Raw genomic sequence first — 23,858 nt, 5'->3', positions numbered from 1 at the left:
CAAACCCACGTCTCTCACATTGCAGGCAGATTCTTTACCACTGAGCTACCAAGGAAGCCTGTTAAAAAGGATTTAAACATTTTTATTGGACTATTTCCCACAAATGTTTGAAAGTCATACAGTTTTAAGAGTTATGATGAAGACGTTAGTTCTTTTCTCTCTCTCATTTCCTTTGTCCTCTTATTCAGAAGCAACTACTTTTAAGTCTCTTAGGTGTTTTTATTTTTTTGGTGTTTTCCTCCATATTTCTAAGTAATATGTGTATATCACTGTCTCTCATTCATTATTTTTCATCATCTGTAGACCTCCTGTTATTGAAGATGAGGACTTGGGGTAACTTACACTCCTCTGCCTTGCCTTTATCATTCCAGTATACATTTGTTCCATTCTAATGGCAGTGTGAATGTTGTTTTACAGTCCAGAGTGTAGTATGCTGATTATATTTATTTAGTGTACAACTTCATGTGATGCTTAGAGTGGACTAATTGTATATTTGCCTACTTTTGCCTGGTATCAGGTTTAATCTCCCAGCATGTTCCAGCAGCTCTGTAGATGTCTTTCTCTCTAGCTTTGCCGGTCACATGTAGAAACCCTGTGCCTGCTGTCTGTTCCTTGTCCTTGGGATCTGTTGCCACACCGCTCGAGTTTGCCTGGTCTCCTCCCCACTGTCACTTGGGGCTCTTCCCTCTGCTTTCCATCTTTGTGTAGCTGGAACCACAGATGTATGGGGGATTTTTCTTCTTGGTATTCTGGGATGATTTTTGAGGGGAAAGTGGGGTAAAAACTGTCATTTTTTTCGCTGTCATCTTGAAGCTCATAATCTGTGAGATTTTTACCCTTCTTTTAAGCATTAATACCGTTTTGAGTAATTTCTGTTTGAAGAATACATAAAGTATATAGACTTTTTGTGTAATTCAAAATGAAAATGATTTAGTAACAGTTTCAACAGAAAGTAACTTTTTGAAAAACTTTCATTATTTTGTAATCATGTAGTTTTCACAATCCTGCGATATGTTCTGAAGCTATCTTAACAGTATTCCATTTCTTTTAAATTTCTGTAAGTTTTTCTTTAAGCTTGAAATCAACCATTATGATTACAAATATACTCTGTGATGTAAGGGTAAGCCTATCCAAAGGTTGTGTTGTGATGAAATCCTCAAATAATTTTACTCACAATATAATTCCTGAATTATATGTACATTTTCTGTAGGACTTTAATTAATCATTTGATGTTCCCATAAATGTCTTAAGTATATAAGTCATTGATACAGAGAGTGTGGCAAACAGCTTGTGTGTCTGTGTTGTTTTCCTCATACCTTGGTCTAATTTTTTTTGTAGTAAATAAGAATATTCTTATACCTTCAACTCTAAACTATAGTTTATTATTTTACAGAGTGTGGTTTTTGATACTTCTACCAAGAATGAAACTATTGCCCAGGAAGATAAAACCAAATTGCTCAAAGCTGCTTTTCTGCAATTCTGCAGGTATAACAAGTTTTTAAAATTATGGCTCTTTTGATGTCCAAGGACACTTTACTGACATTTGCTACTTACTTGTTGACTAGTGGGAGTGAGTTGAAGGAATGATGCCGTCACCTAGATGTTTTTCTGAGCTTGGTACTTGAACCACCTCTGGCTCTGATTTTGGTAGCCAGGGGAGGGTTCCAGCCCGGCTGGGAAGAGCGTGACGTAACACAGCCCTGGCGCGTGTTGCAGCAGTGTAGCACCAGAAGTGGGAGTTGCAAAGGTAGCTTGTGAGCGTCTTTTATGTAGGATGTGAAGGCAGTGAAGTTTCATACAAAAGGTCATCCTAGCTGTTGTGAAGTGTTGGCCTGGTGGTCGAGTTTTGTACTGTTGCAATCACCACAGAACTCTCTGGCTTACTTAGTATAGCTTCTGGTCCTGCAGTTCGGCTCTTCGGGGTTACGCTGGGGGTGGCAGTTTTCTTGGTCCTGCCTGAGCTCGTGCATGGTCTGAGGTCAGTAGCCAGCTGTCTGGCTACACTTGCCCACGTTTTGGGGGCCCTAACTGGTCAGCTCCATCTGCCTCACATGGTGTCTCTTCATCTAGCAGGCTGCCCTGGCCTCTCTCAAGCCTCAGGGTTCCGGGAGCAGGAGGGAGCAAGCATTGCTACATAAGTGCTCCTCAAGTCTCTATCTGGTCATGTTTACTAATATCCCAGGGGCCCTGGCGAGGTCCGGGGGAGCCCCCCAGGGGAGGGCGCTCACAAGAGGGTATGCACAGGGTAGAGCAGACAACTGCACTCGCTCTGTCACACTTGCTGACTGGGTACAGTCATCTCTGCTTGTCCCCCACACACATTCTGCATAGTATGTGTCTGGTACCTTCCTTAAATGTTGTGCATTCCATTTATGTTGGAAGTAACACTCAGGAAAATTGTGATCTAGCTGTTGCTCTGCCCCTAGTTAGCTGTGTGAGACTGGACAGACCGCTTATCATTTCTGGGATTCTGGTTCAGCAAATCTTTGTTTTTAAGAGACATTCATACTGTACTGCCTCCATTCCCCTCACTCTCAGCTCATGGTCCCGTAACTCCACTCCTAGTGGTGTCTGATGCACGGAGGCGCCCTCTCACACAGGGGCGTCAGCTTGAAAGGGGCGGTGCGCTCATGTCTGGAAAGATCTGGGCCGTTGTAGTGACGGTCTGCTAAGCTTAGTTTCTTGTCCAGAGGAGGGCATCATTAGGTCAGTTTTTGATTTCTGTTTTTATATAATATTCTTTTAATCTTGTTTTATTGCATAGTGTTCAATCTGACTACCAAGATTTGGATAATACTATGATTTTATCTTGTATAATTTTATCCTTTAATTAACAGCTCTGACAGTCTTGTCTCATCTCAACATTTATATGGTAATAGAGTCATTGTACTAGTTTCCTGTGCCTGCTGTAATAAATTGGCACAAACTGGGTGGCTTAAAGCAATAGAAATTTATTCTGTCACAGGTCTGGAGGCCTGGTGTCCAAGATGAAGGTACCAGCAGGGCCAGCTCCCTCTGAGACTCTGGGCCAGGACCATTGTTTGCCCTTCCCTGGCTCCTCGGGGCTGCTGGCCACTGGCTCTCCGGGCCACGTCTGCACCCCTCACTTGTCTCCACTGTCACCCGTGGCTGTCTTCCCTGAGCACCTGTCCTCACGCGTCCTGGTAATGACACCAGTCATTGGATTTAGGGCCCACCCCAATCCAGGATGACCTCATCGTAACTCAGCTGATCATATCTTCAGAAACCTCGTATCCCAATAAGGTTACATGCTGAGTTTCTGAGTGTACTTGGATTTGGGGGAAACACCATTCAACCCAGCATAGTCATTTCTAAATGTTTTACTGGAGAAGATGATTAAGTACAAAAGGGGTCCCTGACCTGAAGTGCTGATAAGTGTAGTAACCTTAGGACTGGTGTTCTTGGGCTTCTAACACAACTGTGCCTTCTGCTTATACTGTTTAGCATGAAGTACCATGAGGTTAACAAGTAATCATTTCTGGGGTGGTATCAGCCAATAGTCTTTAAAAAATTAAGACTTTTCACAAATGAAATTATGATACCTTTAAAGCAGCATTTCTCAGTCTTCTCACTATTGACCTTTGAGGCCAGATAATTTTTGTTGTGGGGCTGTCCTGTGAATTGTAGAGTGTTTAGCAGCATCTCTGGCCTCTTCCCTTTTGATGCTGGTAGCATGCTTTTCCCCCAGTCTGACAACCAGGATTATTTCCATGTCTTCTCCAAATATTACTCTTTCTTTCCTAGCCTATGTTCCAGCCACATTCAGTTGTTTAGACTCATCTTTACATATCAGATCTAACCAATGGCCAGAATTTCCCTCTTGTATCTCTTTCTCAAAGCTGTCTACCTGTCTCCCTCCTTCTCTGCTGCAGCTATGGCTAGTGGAAACTACTGTCCTCTCTTGCCTGGATAAATTTCTGCAGTAACTTCCTCACTGTATTTTTATCCCTCATGTCTGATCTCCTATCTCCATAGCATAGTTAGAATGATCTTTTAAAACTGGAACAAATCACATTTCCTTCTAAGCTCACACTCTGTCACATGTTTTCTGAGACCTGTACACTGTCCTTCAGTTACTGGTGTTCCTGAGAGGTCTGCGCTGGACCCTTCTTCCGTCTCTCCTCTCTGGGTGATTGCCATTCCCCAGGCCTTCACTTCTCTTGACGCAGGCGTGCCGGGTCCTGTCTCTGCCGCTGTGTCTCCCTCCTGCAGTCACCCCAGCCTTCCTGCACCTTCTCCTGCAAGAAGGCTCCCTGCCCCGCTGGTGGTTTGTGCTTCTCCTCCGTGTGCTCTGTGGCCCTCTGTTAGTTTCCGACTATGTGTGTGTCACTGCCTGCTTGTCTTACTCCTCCTGCCACTGTAGACTTTGTGAAGTCTTGGGACGGTATTCTGATGTTTTGTTTATTGTTCTGTCTCCGGAGCCTGCATATTGTAAATGTTCAGCATATATTTGTTGAATTAAGGAATGGATAATTGTTGTCTCCCTTTTAAATAAATGTTATTAAAAGTGATAAACTTGGGCTAACATATGGGATTTTAACTTCACAATTAACTTTCATGGTGAATTTAGTACTTTGAGTTGTAATACTTTTGTTTCCTAATTTTATTTCAGAAAAGATTTAGGTCATGCTCAAATGATAGTTGATGAGCTGTTTTGCTCTCACTCTGATTTGGACTCCGATTGTGAGCTAGACAAAGCTGTCACCCAAATCAGCGTGGACCTGCTGGATGACTACCCAGCTTCCGATCCGCGATGGGCTGAGTCTGTGCCTGAGGGTAGGAGCATCTGAAGTGTAATGTTGCAGGGAGGTTTGTTTCGAGAAGAATATTCTGCTTTTTTTGTTCAGGCATTTCTTGGTGCATATTTTTTTTTTATTTTATGAAACAATTTAGTATTAATTCAGTATTTTGTAAAAGGTTGTAACTTTACTTATAGCAGATTTTAAAAAGGACTCAGTGCAAGTAGTTCCCGGGTGGTCTAGTGGTTAGGATTCAAGAGTGTTCACTGCCATGGCCTCATTCAGTCCCTGGTGAGGGAACTGAGATCCTGCCAGCCATGCAGCACACCCAAAATAAGGAACAGCAACAACAAAAACCCTACCTCATCTATTTTACTTACATAAACACACACATACACACAGAAAGGGCTCAGAACAGATCTGCATAGTAGAACAGAAACGGAGGAAACATTGGAGCAAATCCTACATGTTGTCTGAAGTAGATTAATTAGCTCTACTTAGCTTTGTCAGCATTTTATTTCTAAAAGGAAATTGGTGGCATAGGTAAACATTTGGCAGTTACCGGAGAAGGCAATGGCACCCCACTCCAGTACTGTTGCCTGGAAAATCCGATGGATGGAGGGGCCTGGTAGGCTGCAGTCCATGGGGTCGCTAAGTCGGACACGACTGAGCGACTTCACTTTCACTTTCCACTTTCATGCATTGGAGAAGGAGATGGCAACCCACTCCAGTATTCTTGCCTGGAGAATCCCAGGGATGGGGGAGCCTGTTGGGCTGCCGTCTATGGGGTTGCACAGGGTCGGACACGACTGAAGCGACTTAGCAGCAGCAGCAGCAGCCCCAAATTAAATGATAATTTTAGTGTAACTCCTGAATTTGGCCAATAGAAATTATATGTTTTTCTAACAGCAGCAGTGATCAAACCTTGGCCTGTAGAAATGGGCAATGTTCTGCCCTGGGTCTTCTCCAGATTGTTCCTCTTACCCTCCAGGCAGCATTGGGCTACCCGTTGGTTCCCAAGGACCATGGAACTGTCTCAAGAATCCTTTCTGTCCCTAATTTCCTACCTAGTAAGTAGCAATAGGCTCCTTGGAGACTTGGGAAGGAAACAGCAGTGCTCACCTTCTTTGACTGTTTTGAACTGTCAGGCTTAGAATAATACAAAGTGATGAAGCCAATAGTAATATATTTCTTTTTGAATAACTGTGGTATGAATTTTATCAAAGCCCCAAAGGTTTCCTATAGATTTTGAACCTCTTGGGTTATGTAATTAATAATCGCATTGAAAGGTCAGTTCTTTCCTTTTGTACAGATTTTTCTCACTTTTAGTAGCAGTAGTTGTTGTCAAGCCAGCGTGTCACGTGTTTGTCTTGTTATTGTTTCACCAGAAGCACCTGGGTTCAGCAACACATCCTTGATTATTCTCCACCAGCTAGAAGACAAGATGAAAGCCCACTCTTTCCTTATGGACTTCATCCACCAAGTAAGCATCCCAGTTGCTGTGAACCCTGAATGGCTGGACTCCTGACTTTGCTGTGCCTTCTGTGGCTCTCTCATGACAGCAGGAGACCCTTTCTTGCTAATTTTGAGGTGTTTCATTGGGTGGGACATGACTGCTGTTGTCCATTTTCTTTGCTGACTTAAGTAAATAATTCCAGGGCTGGTAGGGACCTGTTACTGCAAGAATCAAAGCTGCATTGAAATAAGATGAAAAGGAGAAAAATAGTATACTTCAGCAAAAATGTTATTTTAACTTTTCTTGTTACATTTTATGACACCCTGCTTTTCCTTCAGTTGTACTGTGTACTTTTATGTAAAGTTTAGGTTTTCCTGAGTTGATTTTGTATTGTTAGTGAAGAATCTGAAGGCGATGACAGGTTTTTCTAATATGTAGATGTTTAATTTCGAGGTGCCATTAGCATCAAGTACTCATTTAAAGTATTCCTCTTTTTTTAAGGGAGAGGGAAATTCCCATTTATATTGTGCCCAAAATTAGACAGTGTTTTTGTTGCTAGACAGAGTTGTTACATAAAATCACCCATCCTTGCCTTGTTGATCAATTGTGTCTCCAAGGCATAATCCAGAAAAGTTAGATTATTCCCATTTTTCTGTGTTTTTCTCCCACATTAGAAACGCCTCTGCTAAAAAGACTGCAGTCAGCTCCGTAACAGAGCACTCTGTAGTGGTGGCAGCCTCAGTCCCCAGCAACTGCTGAGTAATTGAAATTGCTGCTGCAGCTGAGGAACTGAAGGTTTTTTTTAATTGACTAACATTTCAGTCACCACTTTGTTGAATAATGGCTACCTTATTGGACAGTGTGGTTCTAGAGGATTCCAGAAATGTCTTTGTTGTTTCTAATCCTGCATACCGCTTCACTTTTAATGCACGGTTTGGCTCCTGTCTGCTCTTACTGTCGTGACAAGACAACTTTATTTAGTCATTGAGTTCTTCCTTTTCTTAGTATTTTAGGTGGGCTACAGATCAATGGGAAAAAAAACATTTTCTCCTGATGTAATTGTCAAGTGTATCAGTTAACTATTAATACATAACAAACACCCCAGGATGTACTAAGTTGAAACAACTCAGTGGGTTTGACAGGTAGTCCTGCTGACTTCCATGGGCCCCTTCCTTGAACCACATTTGGGGTTGACTGATCTGGCACGTCCCCAGGTGTCTTGCCTGACTGGCAGGCAGTGCTGTTCAATCTGCTGGGGCCTCTTGGTTCCCTCCTACCTAGTCTCATCCTCCTCTAGGCTGGACTGGCCTCCTATGCCAGTGCTCTCCTTCAGGGAGCACTCTGAGGAGGTGAACTTAAGGCTGTAGGCTTCAGGCATCACATATTGTCGTTTCCACCAAAGTGTCATTGGTCAAAATAAGTCACAAAGCTAGGCCAGAATAAAGGGATTGGGAAATTGATTCTGCTTGTAGATGGGAGAAGTGGCAAGGTCATGTTGCCAAAGAGTGGGCTTGTTGGCATGGGAGGAGTCCGTGGCCCTAACACGCTACACTAAGGGAGCGCTTAGTTCTTGGAGGGCGGGAACAGTGGAGCTGGAGCTGGTCCGGCCGCTCTTGTCACAGCCTCCCTGGGCTCAGACCCTTGTGGAGTCGCACAGCTGCTGGCAGCAGTGTCTGTTGCAAAGGAATGTCTGTCCAGATCTAAAAATCCCACTCTGCCTACACCTTTATATTTCCTTAAATATTGAGAGCTTATTTCATTGAAAGATTTGCATTAATAATCAGGGAAAATGTACAACTACATACTTGTGTCTACGGAAATAGTTTTAAATATAAACTCTCCTTCTTGAGGCAGAAATAGGCATCAAGTAAAGAGACAGCTGATGCAGAGGGTTAGAGACCCCATCCTCCGCCTGGCTTTAGGGTTCTGGAACATGAAGACTGCTGAGTTTCTAGTTCCAAAGGTCTGGAGTTGAGGGGAGTTGATTAATGTAGGTAGAAAAGAACAATTTTATAATTCTTTGATAACCATAAGCAATCATTTGAGGAGTAAGGTAGGCAGAGACAACAGTAGTTGACAGAATCTCTGGGGTCACTGTAATCTTAGAAAAGAAACACCTGTACTTTCTTATAGGTGTAAATTGCCCTGGCTGGTTGTGTGTGTGTGTGCGTGTGTGTGTGTGTGTAACAGCCCCAAAGACAGACAGCAGGAGATTTTTCTGGGGGAGACTGGGGCCAGCCTCTCTGTGCCCACTGTGCTTCTGGTGGAAATACGACTGCATCCTCCTCTGTTTTACTTTGAATGCTCTCTAAGAACACATGTTCGTCTTTCCACAAGGTCGGCCTCTTTAGACGTCTCAGCACTTTTCCAGTGAGAGGGATGCCAATGGCCACGCGGCTACTGCTCTGTGAGCATGCCGAGAAGCTGGCTGCCGCCATCATCCTCAAGAACCACCACTCGAGGCTTCCTGACCTCATGAACACAGTGATCCTGATGGCTTTGAACAAGAGGGACTGTGACGTCCCGTCCAACCTGACCCCTGCAGATGTCTTCTTTAGAGAGGTGAGATGAGCCCCCTCCTCCCCTTAGCATGACTCTGGAGCACTGCCATTTACTGAATGGACCCCCAGCAAGGAGAGGGTTGAGGACAGACGATCTCGTGGAGTTTTGAATTGAACTCCATGTTTTCTGGTTAAATTATCACTCAGAAGCATCACTCACTGATCACTTTCCCTGTAAATGAGAGCTTGGGAAGTTGATGACAAAGTCCTCTCTGTCATGTCTGATGTTGTCTTTGTGCTTCTCCACACCCCTCTTGACTCTGCCCTGGAGGGCACCTCCACAGTGGGCTCCCCTGCCCCTCCATTTCTGTTGGCTCTGATGGAACGGCAGCACCATCGGGTCAGAGCTTGGAGCATTGTCCCCACCTTCCTTCCTTGCTGCTTCTGCCTGTTTGTTGTGCCTGCTGTTGGACCAGCCTCCTCTTTGGCTGCCCTCTTTGTGTGTCCAGCAACTGCTCCATCCCAGTGCCCCTTCAGGCCTGGAGCGAGTCGTGGCTGTCCTGTCTGGGTGGCCTTACTCCTGCCCATTGCTTTGTAGATAGTCCCTTCTCTAAACTCTTCTCAGCCGCCTGGTAGGATCCTGCTCTGCATCTTTTTTTTGACTGTGCTGAGTCTTCATTGCTGTGTGTGAGCTTTTCTTGTTGTGGAGCACAGGCGCTGGATGCGAGGGCTTCAGTAGTTGCCCTGTGGTATGTGGAATCCTTCCGGACCAGGGATCCACTTTGTCTCTTCCATTGGCAGGCGAATTCTTAACCACTGGGCCACCTGGGAAGTCCCTCCACTTCATTTTTATTTTTTTTAATATAAATTTATTTATTTTAATTGGAGGTTCAGATTTATCTTCAGAGAAAAAGAAAACCTCCTGTAAACTTGGGAGGGAGAAGAGATGAAGGTGCTGGAAGTCAGCCCACAGCTCTGGTACCTGAGTGAGCGCTCCCAGCCTTGTGAAGGACAGGGCTGCCTCCCGTCTCCATGAGTGAACACTGATACCACGGCCCGGGGCCGGCTGTCTCAGTGGGGACCACAGGCCCTGCTCTGAGCCACCTGCAGCAGTGTTTTGGGCATGCTGATAGGCTGCTTCTGGAGTTCATAGTCCTTCCTGGAACTCCCTCCTACCTTTGTGGCATTATCTGAGTTTAGAGACAGTGGTAGCCTTCCCCCAACTCTGTGGAATGTGGAATTGTTTTTTGCTTTTGGGAAACTTCTCTGTTTGGTGCCTCTAATTTTGTTTCCTTCCTCCTACAATTTAGCTATAATCTAGCAACTACTAGCCTCTGCCAAGAGTCTTTTTTATTCTGAATATTTGATGTACTGTAACCTGAAAATAATTTGACACTGAACTATGTTCAGATCTGTTGACTCCGTAAATGTATCTAGTTTGAAGAAGACATCATTTTTATACGTTTGGGCTTGTTTTCTAGGGAATGTAAGGCAAAACACTTTTCTGTTTTGTTTTGTTTTTTAATCAAGGAAGTATGCCTGAAATCTGAATTAAAACAAACCAAGACAATTCACCTCAGATTTTATTATCTAACCAAACTACTGTCATTTTTTGTTTCCCTTTTTGTCTTTTTTCCCCCATGTTCACCTTTTTATTTGAATATTGGATTTAATAAGGAAAAAGATGCACTAAAAATATGTTGTAGAAAAAAATACACAAAACAGGGTCATTTTTTAAATTACAGTCACCATAAAGAGAAGGGTAGTTCCAGGTCCTGTGGCATCACAGGACATCACATGTCCCATAACTGTTCTTCATGCCCCACTGAGGATGGGACAGGAGAAGGTTGATTTGTCCTCCAGATACAATGTCTTAATTGTCCTTTCCTGCCTCAGCCACATGGCAGGGTTGGTGCATTTGCACAGATCTTCAGTTGTAGTGGAGGGAGAGTGGCTCGTGAGCACAGTTCAGTTCAGGTCAGTCAGAAACAGTGCTCCTGACCAGTTTCTTTTTTATTGGGAAGGTGCACTCAGTAATTTAACAAATTATCAAATCACTTATGTTCATAATATTCTGAAGGGACAGCACTACTTAGGTGGACTTGGGTAAGATAAGCATAACAGTGGTAAATTAGCCAGAATTGGACATTTTCCTATTTAAGGCATGATGGAATTGTCACCAGAGAAAGTAAACAGAAGCAAAATAATTTAATTGCTCATCCCCTGGATTTTAAGATTTTGAGCTATGGAAAATGGAAATTAAGTTTTGGTAATCAGTGCTAGCATCTAGGATGTGCTACGTGTTAGGTTGCTTCAGTCATGTCCGACCCACCCACTGTAGCCCACCAGGTTCCTCTGTCCATGGGATTCTCCAGGCAAGAATACTGGAGTGGGTTGCCATTTCCTTCTCCACCTTTTTGTCTTTATTCATACATAATTTTACATGATAAAGGTTTTTTTTTTAAATTATTAATGACAGATTGAATTGAGCAAGAGCCTGATTCCTTTTTCGACTTTTAGATCAAAGTACTAAGCATACTGGTTAATCGAGTATGTGTACATTTTCCAGTTAACTGGGGAAAAAAAGAAGAGTCTGAAACTTATCAGTTAGATGGATACATAATTGATGAGTAGTACCGTAGGATATGACAGGAGAAAAAAATTTTAAATATGATTGGTTCCTCAAAAGAATACTCCATATAGAAAATGATAATGTTTAAGATTGTTTACATCACCATTTATCTTCACTTCTCTTTACATTTACTGGTCTTTGGGTAAAGTTCTAAAGGTCCTTCCACATGGCATAATCATAATAAAAACAGAGAATTCAAGAAAAAAGAGAATTCAAGAGAACTGAAGAAGGAACACATAAGTTTAATATGTATCAATTTTTTTTCTTTTTACCTGTCCATCCACTTGGAAGTGGTAAATTACATTACAGACAGGTATTAGCATTTTAAGAGATGAACTGGTTAACCCACGTTAGGCTCTGATTGGTGGGCAAGGTGATCTTGCAGTCCAGGTAAAAGATCAGACTCTGCTTGAAGGTGCAGCCTCCACCTTGCCTCCAGTCTGGGAAGCAGCCCCACACCTCCTGGGGCTTTAAAAAGCAAGTTCACAGCTTCAGAACAGGGCTTCCAACTGTGTTGGTACAGCTTATGAGCAATGTTTGAAACCACTGAACACGTAACATATGTGATAAGGGTATTTAGCAAATGTTTTGGCATTTTATTTGCTTTTATGTTATTTTCTGCCTCTATGTCACATTTACTTTCATTATCTTTTTCACATTAACAGTGTAAAAAACTCTTACAAATTCATTGTGCCAGAGGTTTCTTGCTCGGGCTGTTAGGATGACTTTGAGTGACATCAGAAATACTAAAGGAAGAACAAGATTTGCAAGACAGTGATTTTATTTGGGCTGCATTGTGCATGTGTTTATGTCTTGTTCCTTCAACTGGTTTGTAAACTCCTTGAGGGCAACAAATCTGATTTCCATTTCTTCTTATCTTTGCGTGCCCAATGCTAACTACCAAGTAAATATCCACTTGATAAATAAAGGAGGGTGAAAGCTTAACTGTGAGCTGAAACTGGAAGCAAATGTTTCAGTGCTTAACATTTTTCCTCAGTTACCTTTATGTGTTAATAATTAATGATAAAAAAAGAAAAGAACAGTTAGAAGTTATATATTTAGTTTCTATGTAGCTATTGTTGCTGCTGCTAAGTCGCTTCAGTCGTGTCTGACTCTGTGCAACCCCATAGACGGCAGCCCACCAGGCTCCCCCGTCCCTGGGATTCTCCAGGCAAGAACACTGGAGTGGGTTGCCATTTCCTTCTCCAGTGCAGGAAAGTGAAAAGTGAAAGTGAATTTGCTCACTCATGTCCAACTCTTAGCGACCCCATGGACTGCAGCCCACCAGGCTCCTCTGTTCATGGGATTTTCCAGGCAAGAGTACTGGAGTGGGTTGCCACCACCCTCTCCAACGTAGCTACTACTATTCTATAAACATTTCTATTATGTCTAAAGAAAATAAATTCTTCAAAGAAAGAAATTAGCCTGTTCATTAGCCAGTTGAATCACTATTTTTATCCATTGGTTCATTTGTTTAATTCATTAGTTTAGGGTCTTACAGTGTAATGTGACTAATACTATTTAAAGGTGGCATTGAGCCTTCATAACTCTAATAAATATTTCAGTGACTTGATATTTAAATAAAAAGTCTACCTGCTAACAGTTCAGAATTTGCTTATTTAGCAGACTGTTATTTGGGCTCGCTGCCTTTTAAAAGTTAAGAGATTCTAGCTTTCCTTGGTTTTTAAATTTGTTTTTGTCACTGACCATCCCTCTGACTACTAAGCAGAGGATGTAACTTAGTGAGAAAAGCCTGCTGGGTCGAGTCTAGGCAGTTGTGATGGTCAACTGTCAGCATGGTTCCTCTTACTAGTGGGTGCTGTCTCTGTCCTCCGCAGGCGTCCCAGGTAGATACCATCTGTGAGTGTTTACTGGAGCACGAGGAACAAGTCTTGAAGGACACGTCCATGGAATCAGTTGAATGGGCGGAGGTGGTGATCAATGTGAACAGTATTCTCAAGGTACAAACATATGAAGATTCTAGCAAATCAAAGCCCAGACCGTGGACAGAGGAGAAAGTGGTTTCCATATTCCTACTGTGCATCACCAGCAATCCATAATGGGTTAGCCATTTGTTAATTCCAAAAAGTTAGGAAAACATCAGTAATTTTATCAGTCAATTAGCAGACATTTTGAGTGTGTGCCTTATGCGTATTAAAAGTTTCTGTTTGGTAGAATAAACCTTTTATTTTGGAGAAGGACATATATATCATTGTAAATGTATTAATTTTATTGTAATTTTCTAAACAATTGTCAGACACCACTTAGCAACTGAGAAACAACAAATAAGTTTCTCTTTTTTAATTACTCAAAAGCTCAGTTAAAACATTCCACTTAATTTTACCTCATGGATATTATAGTGATGATTTTCCTACTTCGGTTACCATAATTTTCTAAAATTGAAGTTAGATTATGGAGTAAAACAAATTTCAAATGCAGAAAGAATCAAAAAGTAATCCTACAGGCCTGTGCTGAGTAATTTTTTGTAATAATAGAACTTGATGTTTCAGATAATCTCAGGGATCCTGGGATCCCTCATTTCCGGCATGTGATAACACATTTCGTTTTCCAGGACATGCTCCAAGCTGCTAGTCACTATCGACAAAATAGAAACTCCTTGTATAGAAGAGAAGAGTCAGGAGAAAAAGAACCTGAGTATATTCCATGGACAGGTGAGATTGCAAGCATTGATCCCAATTTTCAGATTCATTAGCTGTTGCTCAAATTATATATTTTTTCTTTTTGGGGGGTTGTGCTGGTTCTTTGTTGCACACAAGGACACACGGGCTTTTCTCTGGTTGTGGGGGCTAGCAGGGGCCACTCTCCGTTGCCATTTACTGGCTTCTCGTTGCAGTGGCTTCTCTTGTCGTGGAGCACAGGCTCTAGGCACACAAGCTTCTGTAGGCGCAGCATGTGGGCTTAGTAGTTGTGGTACATGGGCTGTCGCTCTGTGGCATGTGGAATCTTCCTAGACCAGGGATTGAACCTGTGTCCCTCCATTAGCAGGTGAATTCTTAACCACTAGGATGTCCCAAAATATATTTCTAATGGTCTGTTATTTTTGGAAGTCATATTATTCTCCTAGTACAAGTTTGTAAATGAAATAAAAAATAATATAAGTGACATCTCCAAAATGAGCAGATCTTATGAAAAATCACTTTATTCCCTTGAAATAATTTGCAGCTGTCTCTATAGCTTAATTTTTTAACTGATACTTGTGCATCTACTAGGTTTTAGTATGTATAGTTATTCATAGAAGCAGGCCCTGAAAGTAGTGACTATATTTTATGTTGATTTAACACACAGAAGTAAGTGGAGTAGCATTAAAGGAATTTAGAAGGAAGAAGAGTCCGGTTTACTTGATTCTGCTGAGGCCATCTCCATAGAGATGGTTTTGAGCAGTACATAGACAAGTGTCTACTGACCCCCGGTTTGATTTCTTTTTCCATCAAAGGTGACAGGATGTAGTTTTTAGGCAGTTGGTCTTCCCTGTAGCCATTATGGAACCCTTACTTGTCCTATTATTTTGTGTGGTTTCACAGCAACCAGCGGTCCTGCTGGCATCCGAACAGCAATAATGCGCCAGCATAGGACTGTCCTGAAGATGGTTTATCCTCAGGCAGACAGCAACCTCCGAAACGTTCTAACAGAGCAGTTAGTAGCACTGATTGATGGCTTCTTGGATGGTTATGTTTCTCAGCTCAAGTCTGTGGACAAATCCAGTGATCAAGAAAGATATAGCAGTCTGGAAATGGAATACCTACAGAAAAGATCAGATCTCTTATCTCCACTTCGTAAGTGCATATTTAATAGTGAGGGCTGTGGGTCTTTGAGTCTACAGAACGAATGGAGGAGTCAGATCATTCAGGCAGTGGTATTCAGTACAACATTGTTAACCCAGTTGTAGCTGAGAACTTAAGCAACACTTCGTATGTATGTCTTTCTGTGTTCATCTGTTCGGCCTTATTGTCATTACTTACCTGGTTTCCTAGACAATGCGGAAGATGATTTACAAAGGAATAAATTATCAGCGTGTGGAGACGGCTCTCAAAGAACTTGTTACCGTCTGAGACCTTCATAGGAATGGCTAGACCATAGGGCAGAGCAGATAAGGGCCATTAGAGGGTGTGGATGGGTGATGAGACTGCAGCAGAGGACATAGCCCGACTGTCATAGCCACGATTCCGAGGAGGAGCTTGCCTTGCTATGTGAAGGAGGGGAGTAGCATCTTAGGTGGGCAGTGATGAAGGAAGGGCTGAATATACATCTTTAATGAGTTTATATGGATTATGAAACTAACTGCCAGTAACTAGAAAGGTTTCCATTAAGTACTTTTAGTAAGTAATAGGAATAAAGGCAAAATTTCAAGGAATATTATTTTTTATTACATATTAAGTTTTCACTAACAGGATTTTCTTCCCATCTGTTCTCATTCCCACAGTCACACTAGGCCAGTACCCATGGGCTGCTTCATTGGCAGAAAAATACTGTGACTTTGATATCTTGGTACAAATGTGTGAGCAGACTGACAACCAGACCAGGCTACAGCGCTACATGACCCAGTTTGCTGATCAGGTAACGAACACAGCGGTGCAGGCGGTGGATCCTGTAAGAAGGCGCTACCATTTACGTCTTACTTAGGTTGTGGGTTTTTTTTTTTAATGTGTGTCATTTTATTTATTTATTTATTTTTGGTTGCACTGGGTCTTCATTGCTGCTCGCAGGCTTTCTCCAGCTGCGGTGAGTGGGAGCTACTCTTGGTTGCAGCCTGTGGTGTCTCCTTGCAGTGGCTTCTCTTGTCGCAGAGCACAGAGCCTAGGGACGTGGGCTTCAGGAGTTGCAGGTTTGGGCCCTAGAGCACAGGCTCAGTTGTGATGCTTGGGCTTAGTTGATTCATGGCACATGGAATCCTCACAAATGAGGGATCGAACCCATATCCCCTGCATTGACAGGCAGATTCTCATCCATAGAACCACCAGGGAAGTTCTTACTTGGAGTTTTTGGAAGACGATGCAGTCTTTTTGCAGTCTACTGGATACTAATTTGTACATTATGTTTCTTTGTAAATTGTCAGACAGTTTTTTATATATAAATATTACAGAAGGATTCTTTGATGTTTGAAAAATATGTCAAGACTTTTTATTTCTATTTTTGTATTTTCAAAGTACTTAGGTTAGTAATATTGGTAGAGTTCCACAGTTTGAATGGAAGATCTTGGGAGCATAGGATGCTAATGTTAAGAAAGCTCAGATTCCCATTTACCTAAGACTCTTGTTTTCCTTCTTTGACATCATGCTTCCTTTTTTTTTTAATACCTAATTTTTTTTTTAAGTTCCCATTATGACACTATCTATGTAAATTTAAGTTGTTCCTTAAAGCCATTTTATTTAGCCAGTTGATCTTTATATAAAATCTGATTTTTATAAAAAATCAAGATGTTTATAAAAAATCAAATTTTATAAAAAATCAAAATGTTTATGTTTATAAAACATAACATTGTATAAAATTCAGGAAACCACCATAAAGAAAAAAGAAGATAAAAAATCATTCATAATTCTACCACCAGAGAGAACTCTTTTTTAAACATTTGGTTTAGTCTTTTTAATCTATGAAGCATGTTTTATTAACTGCTTATTTCACTTAATACATAACAGATATTTGTCCATATCATTGAATATCACACAACCACATTTTTAATGGTGTTATGGTATTTCATGGACTGGATATAGCTTATTTGATCAGTACCTGATTTCTGGACCTGGCTTATCTTGTATTTCATAATAGTGCTAAAGTAAGTACTTTGTGCTTATTGTAATTTTTATTCTTTTTAAGGATTCTTATTCTCTGTTGACATTTTCCATGCATTCTACTTTGTTTCTTTTACTTTAAAAAAAAAAAAAAAATTTGTTTACTAGTTAAAGTTCTTTTGTGCTAATTCCAAAATGATTGTTCTTAAGTCTGCTTCTGTTATCTACATATTCATAGTTTTCTGCTTCCTAAGTTGTATTTTGGTCTTTGTGTGTGTTAACCATAAAGATGGAAATCAGCAGTGGTTTTTCTCCCCTGGAAGGCAGATAAAATGAAAGGCAGATCACTCAATTCATCAAGAATAGAGGTAGGCCAGGGCTTGATTGCTGCTTCTGTTACATTCATTCATTCCAATGAATTAATTGGTTTCAAATATCTAATGGGACTGGTGATTCCTTGCAGAATTCCCCATTTTGTGGAAACATCTCATAAGTAATGTGTGAGCCTGCAGGACACTTGTCTTCCTTTCCAGCCCAACCTCTTACTCTACTGCAGGATCCAGCAAATCGGGCATTTGGAGCCTCGCTAAATTCTGATTTATCATGCCAGCCACATGAATGCGTGGCACACGGTTCCACCCTGGAATCTTTCACCCTGGAAGGATGGAGTCCCAGTAGTGTCCAGTAGACCTTCCTGTAATGAGATCTTGCTCATATGTGCTGTCCAGAATGGGAGTCTCCGGCCACAGATGGCCTTTTGAGTACTTGAAATGTGACTGATGTCTTTGAGGAATTGATTTTTACATTTTAGATTAAGTTTAAACAGCTACATGTGAGCAGTGACTACCGTATTGGACAGAGCACATCTAGATTCTGGGTAACGTTGAGCAAGATCCCCATTCTGAATCTGATGTCCTCCTTTGTCAAATGAAGTCATTTGAGGACCCTACAATTAGGAACGTGGTGTTTAAAAACAGGATTTCCATGCTGAAGTCTAAGACCTTTGGGGAAAAAACAATACTTTTTCATCAGAAATGTATTTTTTGAAACTGTATTACTAAATATTATTGGATTCTTGCTTTGTTCTTTACAGAATTTTTCAGACTTTCTCTTCCGTTGGTATCTGGAGAAAGGAAAGCGAGGCAAATTATTATCTCAGCCCATTTCTCAGCATGGACAGTTGGCGAATTTTTTACAAGCTCATGAACATCTCAGCTGGTTACATGAAATTAACAGCCAAGAATTAGAAAAGGTAAGGTTTCAGCTATATGGATCAGATTTAGGTAATTTTTAATTTAGTTTTTAGCTAGTTTATTTTTTTATAGTTAAATATTACAGATTTTTAAAAAATGTCTATCTTTCTCTCACATAATTTGATAAAAGTATTTTTCATTTATAATGGTATTGCCATTACTTGTTATATCTCAGTTAAAAGAAATGAAGCCTATTGTAATTTGACTGTATTTACAATAAAATAAAGCACAAAAACTTCAACAGATAAATAGCAGTCATTGGCCATTTTTTGTAATGAGTATTTTCTTATAATAGAAATGTTCAAATTATCAGTAAAAACATTAAATAAATTCACGTTTCTCCTTGACAAAGTGTTGTAGTGAATATATAATTATTAAAGAGCAAACATTTTATACATGTCTCTTTTCCCAGTGACCAGTGTGAGTGGCTGATATTTTATTGTGTGATTACTCTCAAAGTATGCTGCTGATCTGTTTTAAGTTTTCCTAATAGTGACTTGATCTTTCACTGATATAGTTTGAGGCGGGGAAACCAAGTTTGGGTTTTTCATAATCATTATTTTAACTTGACTTAATACTGAGAATTTTACCACAGTTTTCATATTTTGTTATTGTAGGCTCATGCAACACTTCTGGGTTTGGCAAATAGGGAAACTCGTTACTTTGCAAAGAAGAAAACCCTTCTTGGCTTGAGTAAATTGGCTGCATTAGCATCAGACTTTTCAGAAGATACACTGCAAGAAAAAATTGAAGGTAAAAGGCCATATTTGAACAAGAAGATGTACAAGTCAATCATGCTGTCAGTGTAACCTTAGAATGCATTCCTGTTATCAGTTAATGGGATCCTTTAGAGACAGGAGCCATCCCCTTTCTAGTCAGTGTTCTTAGACAATTACTCAGTTACATAATTAGGGTTCTCTTTTTATAGAAAAGTAATTTGTGCTTTAAATAAGAATTCCTAAAGAATAAATTCAAATGATTTGGACAGAGTACTCTGATTACACCCTTAGCAAATCATATGCTAAGAACAAACTGCCATGCCAAGAAACATGACGTTTATTCAGTGGGTTTGCGGTAGGTGGTGGTAATTCTGAAGCTCTTGATTTCAGAATTCAAAAATTGTTGATGTCATAGTAGTGAAACTATTCTGTTTCACATTCTGTGTATTGTAGACTGAGAAAATGATTGAGAATATTATTTTTGAGAACCAAAGGGAATGGAGGTATAAATATAGAAGGAAGGTGAGAAATAAGCCTATATTGTTGCATTTGAATTGCGTGTATCACATGGAATCATGGTTGTTTTCTTAAATGTATTTCTTGGCTGTCTTCCTGAAAAGTCCTAAGAGCAGTATCACCCCTGATAGCATGAGTATACCTAATCCCATGCTTTGGGGAGGTGTCTCACCCTGTGGCTCAGGGTGAAGTGTATGTAAATAGGGTACTGGCGGCAGCAGTGGTCTGTCTGGGGTCTAGATTCACATTCCACTGCTGTCACTTTCTTCCTCCAAGGAGTAGATGTAGCGGAAGGAATCTGGACAGAAATTAGACCACACTTGTTTCACATGTTTTTTCCAGCTGACTAGCTTTGTGACCCAGAAAGAAAGTGAAAGTGAAAGTTGCTCAGTTGTGTCGACTCTTTGCAACCCCATGGACTATACAGTGCATGGAATTCACCAGGCCAGAATACTGGAGTGGGTAGCTGTCCCCTTCTCCAGGGGATCTTCCCAACCCAGGGATTGAAGCCAGGTCTCCCGCATTGCAGGCAGATTCTTTACCAACTGAGCTATAGTAGTGACCCAGGGTACACTACAAAATGCGTAGTTCTAACAGTCAGAGACACTGGGTGTTCCTTGAGAAAAATGTTTTACTTTTTGTACAATTGAGTACTCAAATCATAGGATTAGTATTTAACTTTTATTATTGAAATTATTTTTCACTGTGGGAAGAAATTATTTTTCACTGTCTTTTATTTTTAAATGCTAATGGTGCCTGTTGTTCTAGAGAAGTGTATATATGTTTTGCAAGGCTGGTTGGTAGTCCGCAGGGGGAGCCGTGTTTTAACCTGGCCATCAGAGAGAGAGCACATTAATAAAACTATTAAAAATTTTTTTAAATTTATTTTTATTATTTTTGGCTGTGCTGGGTCTTTGTTGCTGCATGCAAGCTTCCTCTAGTTGCAGTGAGTGGGAGCTACTCTCGAATTGCAGTGCCCAGGCTCTTCATTATGGAAGCCTCTTTTGCTGTGGGGCACAGACTCTAGGGTGTGCAGGCTCTAGCAGTCACGGTGCACGGGCCCAGCTGCCCTGCAGCGTGTGGGATCCTGGACCAAGGGTCAAACCCACGTCCCCTGCACTAACAGGTGGACTGCCAACCCTTGGACGCAGGGAAGTCCCCAGTCAAAACATTTTAACAAGAGGTTTTGCTTCTGGTTTTCCCCCTTACATCTGGTTATTGTTTTGCATTCGATCACTTCTTCTTAGCTTTCGCTTTCTTAGTACAATGAGAATATTTTCAGGCCTCAGTAATTTCCTGCAGACTATTACCACATTATGTCTAATTGAAGGGAATAGATATTTAAAAGGTAACTTTATATTGCTTATATAAAAATTTCCTTGTGGAAATTTGTAAAGTATAGAAAAATAACAACAAGAAAATAATATAATAATATAATCCCACTACCCTAAGGTGACTGCTGCTGCTGCTGCTGCCAAGTCACTTCAGTCGTGTCCGACTGTGCGACCCCATAGACGGAAGCCCACCAGGCTCCCCCGTCCCTGGGATTCTCCAGGCAAGAACACTGGAGTGGGTTGCCATTTCTTTCTCCAATGCATGAAAGTGAAAAGTGAAAGGGAAGTTGCTCAGTCATGTCCGACTCTTAGTGACCCCATGGACTGCAGCCTACCAGGCTCCTGCATCCATGGGATTTTTCCAGGCCAAGAGTACTAGAGATGACTACTGTTACTTTTTTCTCTATCCTTCCAGTGTGTTTTCTTAGGTATGGAAATTGCACAAAACAATTCCATTTAGTTTTTACAAGATTGGGATCATGTGGAATGATGCCAGTATTTAAATGAGCATATCTGTGCTTTAGTCATTCCATTTTGCTGTAACTGCTGTTAGCAAACAGTTCTCAGCCCTTTTCCCCTGCAACCCAGCTTGTTCTCATGGGTGAAGCCAGGTCATGATGGTTTATGCAGACCCAGAGCCTCTGTCAGCTCATCATATGGAGATAAATAACCATTGCTAGGTAATAGGATTGGTGCACAGTCCTCTGGGTGTTGTTCTCCTGGAAAGTTCTCATCATGTCCTTTAGTGAACAAGATTATACGAGACACTCCCATAAGGTAAAAAGAAGTACTTTACAGAGTAACCTTAAAACAGACTGAGACACTTCAGATTTGGGGGACTTCTGTCTCTGAAATTGCCATCTGCTCTTCAGTCACTTCCATCAGGTTTGTTTTCTTGGCTCTTCTCTCTTTGATATTTCTGGTTGCTGGGACAGTCCATATGACCTGGATAAGACCATGAGTATTTGTAACATAGTTAGGAATCAAGAATAAGCAGAATTAATAACATTCTCAGATCACTGAATAGTGATGGGATTACCTTCAGAGCTGTTCCTTTTTCTTTTTAAATTTATATTTGTTGATGACAGAGTAAAAGTGAATGTTCACACTGCCCCCTGTGTTGTCTTCTAGAAATGGCTGAGCAAGAGCGCTTTCTGCTGCACCAGGAGACCCTGCCTGAACAGCTGCTAGCTGAGAAACGGCTGAGTCTCAGTGCCATGCCTGTACTGACCGCATCGCAACTCATTGGCGTACGTGCTTTTCACATCCCTACGCTGTCTTAGTCTCAGAACAACCTGTGTTTCCTTGGCCCCTTAGTACAGTTTCTCAGAGTAGACATCTTTCCTTTTCCTGTTTTCCTGGTCACTGTCCTCGGGAGTCAGGTATCAGAGCTGCTTAGGAGCAGGATGCCAGTTAGCAGAAAGCGGAGGATCAGCCTCTGCCCCTAGTAGCTCTCTGTCTGTTCCTCGAGATGCTTATCCAGGTGGCCAGAAGAAATTACTTCCATTGTGCTTTTCTAGTACAAGACAGATATGTATGAAGAGATATAGTTCAGGTTCTTTAAAAAGAAAGATGGTTTTAGGAACTGGATTTGCACAGCCTGTAAGTGCCATCCTCATCATTCCTCTGCAACATAGCAGGTTCCTGAGGACATAGCTAGATTAGGAGCTGCAGCCCAGAATAAGGCAGTTTTATTGTGTACAGTTACACCCTTAATTCTGCTTCTCTCTTTTCCTTTCAAGAAAGTATTGCACATGTAAGAGCAATGTCTTACAGTCACCTTGAATTTACCCTAATTATGTTACTAAGAAAGCAAGCAATTCAAAAACTTTGGTATTTTAGCCATTATTAGTATTAATAACAGATTTCCTATTGAGCTCACATTGAGCTCACAGCAGCTTCTCCTAATAGAGCATATCTAATTTAAAAACCTGAGGAACTGTTGCCTGTAAGACCATTGTTTTATATACTGGTAAGATGGAAAAAGTTTTACCAACTTTACTCTGATACATTATCAATTTTAATACTGCATTCCAATTTCAAATATGTTGACACTGGGGAAGAAAGGAGGTTCAGAAACAAATAAAATATTGTTTTCAAATGTTGTAACACAATGACAACAAGTGGATAGCTTTTTTTCTGAAATGGTTTGAATATTGTCTTTGCTGTTAAAGGATTTTATGCAGTATTTTAAAAAGCAGTGCTATTAATAGGACATTTATGACGTGTTACAGGACATTTATGATTATATAGTTAGCTGTGATCTAACCAACCAGGGATAACCGTTGGTAACATACTGGTGTGTTTTCTTGTCTTTCAAGTAAACTGTAGACCAACTGCATGCTTTCTCATCAGTCTCAATGTTTAAAAAATTATTGAATGAAAACAATTCAAAAGCATTATAGCCAACTTTAAAAATGCAAGAGCAATTTACTGATATTCTAAAGCTATATATACACCAACTTATACAAGTTAATTACTAAATGAACATAGGTGTATTTTAAAAGACAGTTTGTTGTGAGGTAGATGGAGTTTAATTTCCAAATGTGCCACTGTTCTTTGCTATAAAGATACCTGTAAATGTGGTAACTTCTCTGTAAGTCTCTCTAGTCTTGTTTATAGGATGACTTAGAATAATTCTCCTGTTGTTTTAACTTGCTACAGCTGTATATCTGTGAAGAAAACAGAAGAGCTAATGAGTATGATTTCAAGAAGGCTTTGGACTTGCTGGAATATATTGATGAGGTATGTAAAGTCACTTAATAATCTCAGGTAAGGATCACAATTTGTGTATAGTTTTCTGAAGAACTGAGTACATCTTGAAAATGTCTTAATTTTAAAAGACTACCTGGTTCAGCTACCAGTAACTCTTTTTTTTTTTTTTTTCCTGGAACTCTCTTGCTTTTTTTTTTTTTTTTTTTTTTTTTTTTTTTTTTTTTT

At 40.7% G+C, this 23,858-nt stretch overlaps 1 protein-coding gene across 1 annotated transcript in view; it reads left to right on the top strand.

The window, feature by feature from the left end:
* The window catches only part of NUP133 (nucleoporin 133kDa), a 55,941-nt gene that overhangs the window by 20,480 nt on the left and 11,603 nt on the right, over positions 1-23,858 (top strand). Inside the window, exons 12-23 of the mRNA XM_010838106.1 lie at positions 1,394-1,485; positions 4,634-4,797; positions 6,149-6,243; positions 8,554-8,778; positions 13,188-13,310; positions 13,922-14,021; positions 14,892-15,143; positions 15,791-15,924; positions 18,190-18,348; positions 18,967-19,102; positions 22,050-22,168; positions 23,583-23,663. Of these exons, the coding sequence (XP_010836408.1) occupies positions 1,394-1,485; positions 4,634-4,797; positions 6,149-6,243; positions 8,554-8,778; positions 13,188-13,310; positions 13,922-14,021; positions 14,892-15,143; positions 15,791-15,924; positions 18,190-18,348; positions 18,967-19,102; positions 22,050-22,168; positions 23,583-23,663 (1,680 nt within the window). The remainder of the gene's footprint in view (positions 1-1,393; positions 1,486-4,633; positions 4,798-6,148; positions 6,244-8,553; positions 8,779-13,187; positions 13,311-13,921; positions 14,022-14,891; positions 15,144-15,790; positions 15,925-18,189; positions 18,349-18,966; positions 19,103-22,049; positions 22,169-23,582; positions 23,664-23,858) is intronic.

Source organism: Bison bison, unplaced genomic scaffold (genome assembly GCF_000754665.1).
Source record: "Bison bison bison isolate TAMUID 2011002044 unplaced genomic scaffold, Bison_UMD1.0 scf7180017864090, whole genome shotgun sequence".
Lineage (NCBI taxonomy): Eukaryota > Metazoa > Chordata > Mammalia > Artiodactyla > Bovidae > Bison > Bison bison.
Note: the sequence above shows the minus strand (reverse complement) of the source record. Positions and strands in the feature narration are given on the sequence as shown.